Source organism: Triticum dicoccoides, chromosome 7B (genome assembly GCF_002162155.2).
Source record: "Triticum dicoccoides isolate Atlit2015 ecotype Zavitan chromosome 7B, WEW_v2.0, whole genome shotgun sequence".
Classification (NCBI taxonomy): domain Eukaryota; kingdom Viridiplantae; phylum Streptophyta; class Magnoliopsida; order Poales; family Poaceae; genus Triticum; species Triticum dicoccoides.
The window spans coordinates 316,143,909-316,155,503 of NC_041393.1; the positions used below are offsets into that span (position 1 = coordinate 316,143,909).

Here is an 11,595-nt window from a genome sequence, read left to right on the forward strand (position 1 = left end):
ATAGAAGTGAGTGTATACACGTGTATATGAGCGTTTGCGTCTGTACTGTGTTAACAAAAAAATATTTAGAGGGAAAAGTTTTTTCAGACCAACAAAGTATACATGTTTGAGACGTTTTTCCATTCCGGTACTGTATATCTGCAGTTATTTCGCGGCACTGCCAGATTTGCGGCGTTTCCCAAAGTTGCTCTAACCCACCCCGCTCGGGTCATTTCTAGTCAAAAGTTCCCCTTCCCTTGCCCACCTCCTCTCCCTCACGAACCCTCCTACTCTTCCAAACCCTAGCATTTTCCCTTCCCGTTTCGAGCTTCCCATGGCCGACGGCGAGCCGGAGGCGCCGGCAGAGGATAACCATCCATTCCCGGAGGCGTCGTCAGCCGATATGGAGAAGCACCCGCCGCCGGAAGCCCCCGAGGCGTCTCCGGCCGAGACGAAGCCAGAGAAGAAGGTGGTGACGGAGACGCAGGTGAAGGAGGTGAGCAAGTCGGGGCCGAAGGAGATAGAGAAAGAGGCGAAGGTGAAAGTGGAGAAGGAAAAGGAAAATGTGGAGATCGAGGCGACGCTGCGGCCGACCGGAGCTGGGACGGAGGCTCCCCCCATCCTTGCGGTGCCGATGTTGGCCGTGCCGTGCTTCATAGCTCCTCCAGGGTTTGCGGTGCGTGTGCAGTTTCTGTCTTGGTTGCATATGATGCATTGAATGCGTTTGAAGTTTAGAGTTATCATGGTTATGGGTACGGCCTGCTCAGGTTGTGTCTTGACTAAATAAAGGATAAACACGGTATGGTGTTCAGTCTCTTGGGAAGATATGGTTAGTGCTAGCGCTGATGCTGAAACAGTGGCGTACTTTGAAATTTGTGTTTAGTGCTTTTGGAACCTAGTTTGTTCGGCAGCCAGGACCAACAACTAACTGAAGTATGGTGATCTGTCATGTGATAGTTGGTTTCAGGAATGGTGCTAGACGAGGTGGATACTGGTGGGCATGTTTCATAACTCTTGTGCCATTCTTAGGTTCCTTCTGCAGATATCGGGAGTGGGCTTGTATCTAGATTCGTGGTTCATAATTTCCGGGTGCCCGATCTAGAAGAGGTGGAGACTAGTGGCCATGTTTTGGAACTCATGTAGTTGGGCTAGATAGTGTTTGCGTGGTTTTTTATTGCAACATATTTAGTCATCACTTTGTCACCGTTTCTGCTTATTGTTGCTACTGCCATATTTGGTGAGAAGGTTGGGTTGGTATCAATACTGTCAAAGAAGCAGAATTCCTTAGGGTTAAACTATCAAAGCACATAGATTGGTTGTGTTTTCAGTTCTCAGGTTTAGACTATCCTTATGGTATTTTCTGTACTTAGGTTGTTTGTTGAAGAAGTGTTGATATCTATTGTCGGACACAAGTTACAAAACAAAATTTGTGAACTTCAGCTTATCCTGTAATTGCAATTTAATTGTACTAGGAAAGCCTCATGATTTGGCCAATGGAGAAGACATATAGATATGCATATGCAGCTTAAGTTCATAATGTTGAATAAAAAACATTGCAATAAATTTAGCAGAAGTGTGTGCTTGATTCAAGGAGCAATATCAATTCACTAATTGTATAAGTATGGGAGGTACAATTAGTTGTATACTTGCACCTCTTTGTAGTTGTTGCAATATACATTGTTTGTCACCATACATGCTTATTGTCTTAATACTAGTAGATCACAGTTAAACAGGAAGATATACACCTGTTTCTTTTCTATAGCATGGTATACAGAAATGCAGTACTACATAGGTTTTTAAAGAACCTTTGGGTTTGTATGTGAATGGATCCATATTATATTATCATCTTTTTTCCAGTCATGGTCCTTTATCTTGGTTTGTTCATTGGACTTGTAAAATATTATCTTTTTGAAAACAGGGCCAGTTTGCAATGAGCCATCAAGCAGCTTTGGCAAGTGTTACAGCTCAGGCACATATACAATTGCAATCACCAGCCTCAGCTGCATATTCAGAAGGGCTGCCGAGTCCATTTCCACATCCTATAACACCTAAAGCTATTCGGCCACTGCAGCAAGCACCATCAGTAACTCAAGGAAGTATTGGAAGACCAATTGCAGAGAGGCCATCCTCATCTGAGTCAAAATTGCAACATCATGCAGCTGTAAATATTGTGGGTGATGGCTTCAATTGGAGGAAATATGGTCAGAAGCAAGTGAAAAGTAGTGATAATTCTAGGAGCTACTATAGATGCACAAACTCAAGTTGTTTGGCCAAAAAGAAAGTTGAGCATTGTCCTGATGGCCGTGTTACAGAAATCATATATAGAGGAACACACAGTCATGAACCACCACAGAAGACCAGATTTGTAAAAGAGAGGTCGCCTCATATTTATGTTCCCCCCATAGGTGATGGAACTCTGCAACTTGTGAACACTGAAATTGTGGAATCCCGTACACCGACATGTAAATTAAACCAGAGTGCTGCCATCGAAAATTCTGAACAGCAGCTCTTTTGCTCAAGTGATTGTGAAGGGGATGTTGGTAACAAGTCAGAAGATGAACATCGTAGTGCAGAGTCGCAGCCAAAGCGAAGGTCATTGTGCTCTTGCACTGTGCCATTCATATACTCATATTTTCGTTGTTTAGTTGTTCTTACCATTGTTTTCTTTATTATATTGTTCTTTGAACAGGATAGTTGAAGCCACAACATCTAACTTAACTCCAGTTCTCCGAACTGTCAGGGAGCAAAAGATTATCGTGCAGGCTGGGAAGATGAGCGATGGGTACAGATGGCGTAAGTATGGGCAGAAAATTGTGAAGGGAAATCCAAACCCCAGGTGTGTGTTGCTATTGCTTACCCATGGTTACTTCAGTGAATCTATTAAACATTAAGGCTAGTTCTATTCAGGTGCTTATTAATGACGGTATGCCTAAACTGACAAAAACATCTGGTGTGAGGATGACCAAACTGACAAAAACATCTGGTGTGAGGATGACCAAACTGACAAAAACATCTGGTGTGAGGATGACCAGGGTTGTAAATACTGTCTTGGCAGCTGCCTAGGTGCTCAGTGGAACACTACTGTCAGTTCTAATTGCGAAGCTAGCAATGAGCAGAGGTGGAAGACAATGTTTTTTCGGTGCTTAAACTTCCACTGCTTTTCTGCATTCTCTCCATTCTATTTATCAGACTTATAGAAGGAAACTGGGGATGTGGCCCCTAACTTTGCGCCCCCGTGATCCACAATGCTCGTGCCTTCCCGCGAGCAGATCAACAGGGCACAAGACTCGCTCAAGGCGGTTAAGCCTTTGAGCTAAACCAGCTAACTCACCAAGCCTAAACTGACGGAAGAATACACAATAACAAAAGGGATGCCATGGCAGCGAAGTAATGTAGCCTGCCATGGCAGCAGAACCGGCAAGGTTTATTTCTAACATTCGCTAGAGGCGGTTAAGCCTTCGAGCTAAACCAGCTAACTCGCCAAGCCTAAACTGACGGAAGAATGCACAATAACAAAAGGGATGCCATGGCAGCAGAATCGGCAAGGTTTATCTCTAACATTCTCCCCTCCCCCCTCCCCCCCCCACCCGCTCTTCCTAAGCCTTGCGGTTCCTACTTTATTTTGTTGATGCCTATCCTGCTTCTCAGCTCTTGGAACCTGATCCTTCCAAGTGGCTTCGTCAGAATGCGCGCGAGCTGTTGATCAGTGACGATGCACTCCACCACGACCTTCTTCTCTTCCATGCACTCCCTGATGAAGTGAAAGCATAGGTCGATGTGCTTGCTCCTGTCGTGGTGAATGAGGCTCTTGCTTAATGAGATAGCTGATTTGTTGTCCACCTTCGGAACCGATGGACCCTCCTCCTCCATAGTTAGATCCTTCAGCAACCGGGCCAACCGGACGACCTGACAAGCCATCGCTGTTGCTGCCATGCATTCAGCTCCGCAGGAACAGAGGGCCACCACACCACCCCAGGCTTCTGCGATTGCCAACTGACTGGGTTGTTGCTAAGGAAGAAGAGCACGCCAGTAGTGCTCTTGCGCATGTCTGGATCACCGGCCATCTCACTGTCACAGTTTGACAGTGAAGAGCCGGAGCTCCTGATGTAGTGACAACCGTAGTCGATCGTGCCGGCGATGTAGAGCAGGATGTGCTTGACTGCTGCGAGATGCAAAGTGATCTTGGGACACTATAGGGGTGATGTAGGGCGGAACCCTATGGGGTCGATCTTTCACGTTTGGAGAGGATCCTACGGGGAACACGAAGAACGTGCGGAAGAACACGAGGGAAAACACGAGGGGAAAACAAAAGAAACACTCAACCGACACGAATTTGATCACACAAGTGGTAGATCCTCGAGGCACAAAGTAACACGAGATCCAAAGTTAACAAGGGACGATACAAGAGTAACCGTTCTTCTCCGTGAGGAGGTCTTGATTGTCTTCTCCGGATGGAGGCCTTGAATCCGGATGGATCTTCTCCGAAGAGGTGCTCACGAGGAGTAGATCCGGTATGGATGAGCAATGCTCTATCTCAAATGAGCTAAAACCAATGCTAACCCTAGAAAGGACAAGGGGAAGGTCTATTTATAGTCTAAGCCTTCAAAGGGGTAGGAGAGGGGCGAAACGAGTACACGGGCCTCGACCCGGATACGCTGCACGCAGGCAGGGCGGTAGTACCGGGCCCTCGGGCGGTAGTACCGCTTGTAGAGCTTCAGCGGTAGTACCACTTTGATGGGGCGGTAGTACCGCTCTGGAGCCGTTCGATCACAGGAGTTTGTCGGGTTCGGCGGAGGAAGGGTGGATGTAGGGCGGTAGTGCCGCTTGGCTGGGTTCAGCGGCAGTACCGCTTGGCGTGGGCGGTAGTACCGCCCGTTCAGGCCGGGTAGCTTCTCCTCTTGCTCTCGACGTCCATCTTGTACCGTAGCTTCTTCTAGGTTGGTTCCTTGGTACCTAAACACACAAAGCATCTCCGTTTGAGGTAGTAGCCATGTCTCAAGTGGGTCAAAGGGAGGTTCAACAAGGAGAGAGTTAACCTCGGATTGAATAGCACGTGCTCGAGCTCTTGTCATGGGTCCACTTGGAGCTTGTGCAATCGAAGTAGTGTCCATGGGGATGATCGTAGGATGCTCCGCATAAGGGGCCTTTTTGCAAAATAACATAGATGCCCCCTTTTTCTAAATTACGGAGAAGTCTGGGGTTATCTACGAAACCTGTGCTCAGATCCTTTTGTTCTTTCACTTCTCCTTATTTTCCTTATTCTCGGCCAACCCCTTCGGCAGGCCTTTCCTCCGGCATTCCCGTTGGCCCAAAGGCCCAGGCTGCTCCACGTCGACAAGGCGAGGCGTGCGGCGGCATGCGTTGTGGGTGATGACACGGAGAGTGGTGGCATGCTGGTGCTGCTAGGCGGTTCGGCGGATGGTGTGGCGGCCCGACGCGCAGATGGATGGCTACGTGTGCTTGCATTTAGGCGGCGCAACAATGCGGTGCGTGCGATCGAGATGATGAAGCGACACGTTCGTCGTGTGTAGTCGCAGCGTGTGTGGGTGCGACCGTTGGGTGGCGCCAACAAGAGTGGGCAGACGAAAATTTTATCTTTCTTAGATGTGGTTTGATTTATAGACACATGCACATGCACATTAGTACGCTAGTGAATTTTGCTTTCGGTGCCAATTCACTAGTCATATTTGCAGATCGTGCGAATGTGATACGCCACTACGTGCACGTCAGTACGTGCATGTGCGTACCACCACTTCATCCGAATATATTCATCAATCTCTTCATGGTTAGCCATCCTTTTTCCATCTAGAGGGTCGTGTAATGCAACAATTCAGATCTGATCTAGACATGATTTTTTTTTTGAGAAAAATGATCTTCATGGGGAGGATCATGGGGATGATCAATACCTTTCGATCTCGTGAAGTTTGCTGTAAGTTGGTTTGTAGCCGTGAAGATCATTGGTGCAGTTTTGCCAATCATCCTGGTGAGAGGGGTTTGTCGTCGATGATCTTGGCGTCAAGGTCACCTCCTCCCCATCCGCATCTTGGCGAAGCTCCATGCTGATAACATGCTGAGAGTATTGTGGAACGCAATGGGAAACTAGAGACGAAAAGCAGAAGGGAGACACAAAGTAGACACAAGATGTAGGATATTGGCTCTTATCTTTATAATTCAGATCTCCGGAGTAGAACTACAATTGTTGAGCCGTGCCCCTTAATAACAGGTGGTCTGCTAGGCGTATCCAAGTATGAATCCACCAACCTTTGGCTTGGGAAATGGGCATGACCCTAGTGGGGTCGGTTTCCAAAAGTATGGTTAAGGAAAACACAAATAAGCACTTAACAGTTTTTTAGTTGAACAGAAGAAAATACATGATGCATGTATGGCAAGAAAATGTGCATTTTACTTTAATATCTTGACAAAGACTTAAATGTATAATTTTATTTTCATCATTTTCTTAAGAAGGAATATGTGTTATATACATATCTGTCCATGACAATAAAAATATAGGCTAAATATTGGTCATATCATCCCACATATTGGTCTACACCGTCCTATATGTGTTAAAATGATAGTTACGATATGATATGCTAAATCGGTAGACTGCTGAAACTGATATTAGAACCTTGCTTGCCCTCAGAGCATGCGCTTGGTACCTAATGTAGCGAGGGATTTTAACAGACCATATAAAAGAATCATAACTCAATCGATGTGTTTTTTAGTTCGCATAAATTGTACCTCACAATTTTTAACTAATTTCTATATAGGTGCTTTACATATATTTTCCTAGCCTTTTCCTCTTCTGGAAAACAGTCATGCCAACAATGCTGGCCACTCCCTTGATCAACATGCCCCCAATGGGTCGGGTTTGGATGGGTAGAGCTGAACCAGATCCATACCCATATCCATAAGTTCATTTATTGCCCATCCGTGAAAGTATACATGGGCAGACATGGTCCGTACCCATACTCTCTGGATATCCAGCAATCCATGGATATCCATATCCATGCAACAATGAAAACAACGACCATAACAATATCTTACATATCATCAACAATAACTATAAAAGGTCACATAACACGGTAGACAATACACGTTAAGAGTTTTACATACATCAGAATTCAGAACTACAAATGGCAAACCACAATATGGTTAATACTTACTCGAAAGGAAATTAGGACAGGTTATATGACATGTGTCATTGCCATGTGGGCCCCGCTTGTCAGATGGGTATCCATGGAGCAAGTTCTAAATCCATGCCCAACCCATGAGTTAGTATCCATCCGTCAAAATCCATGGGTAGAAAAGGTCCTCCAAACCTTTGTCCAACGGGTTGGATGTCCATGGATACCTGGATCCATCGATAATATTGACATCCCTAATATACTATGTGATTGCAGTGCCAATCATTTGTCCCTTTTGCGATGATAGTGTACACCTGAACTGTACCTGTGATCATGCTGTTTCACCTATTGGCCATTGAGTTTGTGGTCAACGCAATAGTATGGGGGTGGCATGAGCAGTAACTTAAAGGGATGTGTATAGTACCAACACAATAATACTAATGAGTATGAGCATAGTAGCTATAGGATTAAGTCTAGGGATGGTCTTGCCCCAGTGGCGTTTGGTGTGATGCCGAGTGAGTGCGCGCCGCCAGCGCTCTTGAGCCGCGCTTGGTGGCTAGGGGCCGCTGTGCTGCTGTTTCTGCTGCTCCATGAGGGGCTGGCAGATACAAGCGGCAGGGCCAGCATGCTCCTAAATAAGCTCGACGAGGTTCCTGATCCGGCGGAGGGGCCCCGCCTCGTCCTCGACCCCAGCAGTTACCGCGGTGGTGGAAGCAGGGTTGAGGACGAGTGGAGCACCAAATTCTGGCGGTTGGGTTGGAGCTCATACACACCCGTGCTTGTGGAGATATGGCGCCAGCTGAGGCCTCTGGCTGTGGCGTTCAGCCGCCGATTTTAATCTCCCTGCCGGTGTATCTTCTGGCCGAAAGGTGGCTGTGTGGAGCTTTGGCTGCTACAGATCGGCGCCGGCTCCTCTTCCCTGGTGGTGGCACCGCTGCATCCGAGTGAAGGACCAATATTGGACCTGATTGTAATCTAAAATCTTGCTATGGAATCCTCCGTGCAAAATGTTAGGGACATGAGTGTACTTTTCTTTTCTTTGAGTCTTTTTCCGAGCTTTGTAATGTCACCGCCCTAAAATAATGTAGCTCCCTGGATCCTTCGGAGTCCATCTCTGTTCAAAAAAAAAAAAAACTAATCAGTATACCATTGGCAATTTGTTTACTAGATGTGCACTAAAAGACGGATATTAGTTTACTAGATGCACTCTGGACATTGTTTCACTCACTGAAGCTCTTCTGTGAAACCCATCATGCACTGTATTCCTCGAGGCACCCAACCGTTGCATTTAGTTGATTGGTGCTCCATACGTGAGCTGTGCTTCAGAGAAATTTGATATACATTTGCTCAAATTTACGCATTTTTCTTGTGCTATAATCGTGCAGCCTGTGTCCACATATCACTGGTTACCCATGCATTTATATTTTTTAGCTTTCTTATCATACATTTGGAATCTGCTAGAGATCATTTGTCTATGGTTTAATGTGGATATGCATATAAATGAATTGATAGCGATTCTGTCGGTCGCTAAAAAGAATCTGAATATTAGTTTATTATTCTCTGCTCTGCGTAAGTAGTGTTTTATTGAGATTGCTTTCTTGCTCAACCTCCGCAGGAGCTATTATCGCTGCACACATGATGGGTGCCCTGTCCGTAAGCATGTCGAAAAAGCACCAGATGATATAAACAATATGGTAGTAACCTATGAAGGTAAGCACAACCATGGTCAACCATTTAGAAGCAGCAACGAATCAAGGGATGAATCCGTCTCTGTGATCACTCCAGCAACGACAATCACTGAGCAACCCAGTACAGTGTCTTCAACATCGGGTCAGAAGCTTCCAACCAGCACAGAGAAGGCCGCTGACAGTGAGTCCACCATGGACACAACTTTAGAACTAGGAGGTAAGAAGCCACCAGAGAGTGCACAAACCCCGCGCAGCATGAAAATTAATCCAGACGGCCTGAAGAATCCCCTCCTGAAAGATACTTCTGCAGCAGTTCCTGTCCAAAACAATTGATTTGCGATGATAGGTTTGATCAACTAATGCATTTGTTTGTGTTATTTATATTTATTGGTTATGAGAGCTGTTGTTGGGTTAGCTTCTGTATATGAGATGAGGGTCAGCATTGTGCGGAGCATCACCGGATTGACAGAAGTTGGGACAGAGAATCTAGGTTCAGAAAGCCATGATGAAACTTACAGTTGTCCCTCTGTATAGATTTCCAATCCTTACCATGTATAGGTACTGTAATCGCTTCTGAGGCTAAGCAAAAAGGAGACAAAGAACCTTCTTCATGTGTGGAGTGCTCTTTAGCTGTATTGTTCTAGTTGGATTGATCACAAACTTTAACTGATCTGAAATATGATGGATTCATCTGTCGTTATATTCATGGTGTATGCAAGTTAACAGTCTATGGACACGGCGCTACACTGTTTGTTGACTACGTGCATTGACATGTTACATTAAATTCCAGTACGCTTTTGTGATCCTCCCAAGATATTGCCCGACTCCAGTGATGGAGGGGCGATGACGGCGGCGCGCCTTCGGTTTGCTTCAATGCTTGTAGTCGTCACTATATGGTCTACGGATCTGGATGCTATTTTTTATTTCTGATGTTCGTTTTATTGTCAGGTTGAATTGCCATGATTGAAGATGAATAGATTGGAAGTTTTTTGAAAAAAAAAGAAAAACTTGTGTGCATCCTAAAACATAGGTTGATGTTAGAGATTAATCGCTGTGGCGTAGCAGGTTTAGAGGTTTTCTCGGAGGTTAAATTTAAACATCATAATTTGCATGGCTAAAGAGTCGGTGTACATTCTTCATAACTTGTTAGAGCATCACTAGGGTACATTCTTCATAACTTGTTAGAGCATCACTAGTAGATCCCGAAAAACGACTAGGCTTGGAAAATAACAGCCGTTTTACGGTTCCATGGTGAAAAAAAAAATGACCCGAGCAAGTCCTGAAAAACGCCAACTCGGATTTTCTTCTTCTTTTGGGGGAGCAGTACATTGGACCCTGAGTGCCGCATATGTGCAGTTTTTACTGTCCCATTTCCAGCTTCCCGTATCGTTCGGAATTTTTCGACGGGGCGGAAGTTTCAGCCGTGCCCTCCATTTTGCCGCCGCTGTCGCATCTCACCGTCGATTCTTGCTGCCCTGGCCATTCCGTGCCGTCGAGTAGTTCTGCCGCCCTCTGCATCATCTTTTCACCACTTTGTGAGCTCGCGAGTGGCCATTCCTTCCCACAGGCGCGTGGTCGCCGCAACCGCCATCGTGGAGCTTTGCCCGAACCTTTGTTGCGGTTAGAAGAGGTTGCTCTGGGCGCGATTGAGCCGCAGATTCATGTTCGCAGACGTCGCGCCCACCGGGCAACCGCCGGTTTGGGCCCGCGCCTCCGTGGGGAAGTAGGGGCGGCGGGTTTGCTACCAGCCGGCGGTGGGGAAGAAGCAACGCCATCCTTGCAGCCAAACGTAATTTTTCTAGTGATTTCCATGGGTATTATTTTAGGAGACAAGCGATACGTAGATTAAATCGCGAATTTTTAGATGGATAATGATTGGAGTTCGTCGTCGTCGTCGTTGGAGACGGATGATTCTCACATAGAGGATATGCTTTTTGCAATGATGTGGAGTGACACGTCTCCATCGTATCTATAATTTTTTATTGTTTCATGTTAATATTCTACAACCTTTCATATACTTTTGGCAATATTTTATATTGATCCAGTGCTCGGTGCTAGTTCCTGTTTGTTGCATGTTTTTTGTTTTGCAGAATATCCATACCAATGAAGTCAAAACACGATAAAAAAGTACGGAGAATTATTTTAGAATATATGTAATTTTTGGGAAGTGAAATCAACGCAAGACGATGTCCGAGGCCCCCACAAGCTCAAGGGGCGCGCCCCTCTACCCAGGGCGCCCCTGGCAAGCTTGTGGCCACCCCGCGGTTGGAGGTGTCCTTCGGGCGCAAGCAAGCTTATATCCGGATAAAAATCGTGTTAAAATTTCATCCCAATCGAAGTTACGGATCTCTGGGAATTTAAGAAACGGGGAAAGGCCAGAAAACAGAACGAGAAACAGAAGAGCACAGAGAGATAGATCCAATCTCGGAGGGGCTCTCGTCCCTCCGCCGCCATGGAGGCCAAGGACCAGAGGGGAAACCCTCCTCCCATCTAGGGGGAGGTCAAGGAAGAAGAAGGAGGGGGCTCTCTCCCCCTCTCTCCCGGTGGCACCGGAGTGCCGTCGGGGTCATCATTGTGACGGTGATCTACACCAACAACCTCGCTACCGTCAACACCAACTTTCTCCCCCTCTATGCAGCGGTGTAACACCTCTTCTCCCTGCTGTAATCTCTACCTAAACATGGTACTCAACGCTATATATTATTTTCCGATGATGTATGGCTATCCTATGATGTTTGAGTATATCCGTTTTGTCTTATGGGTTGATTGAATGATTGATGATCGTGATTGGTTTGAGTTTTCTG

General features: G+C 46.1%; 1 protein-coding gene across 1 annotated transcript; it reads left to right on the plus strand.

Annotated features, from left to right (window-relative positions):
• Positions 1 to 195: 195 nt before the first annotated feature.
• LOC119336808 (probable WRKY transcription factor 4) lies at positions 196 to 9,521 on the plus strand. Its single transcript, XM_037608885.1, has 4 exons — positions 196 to 655; positions 1,898 to 2,571; positions 2,669 to 2,815; positions 8,719 to 9,521. Exons 1-4 carry the CDS (start codon positions 314 to 316, stop codon positions 9,122 to 9,124), a joined length of 1,569 nt encoding a protein of 522 aa, XP_037464782.1. The 5' UTR covers positions 196 to 313; the 3' UTR covers positions 9,125 to 9,521.
• Positions 9,522 to 11,595: the final 2,074 nt, after the last annotated feature.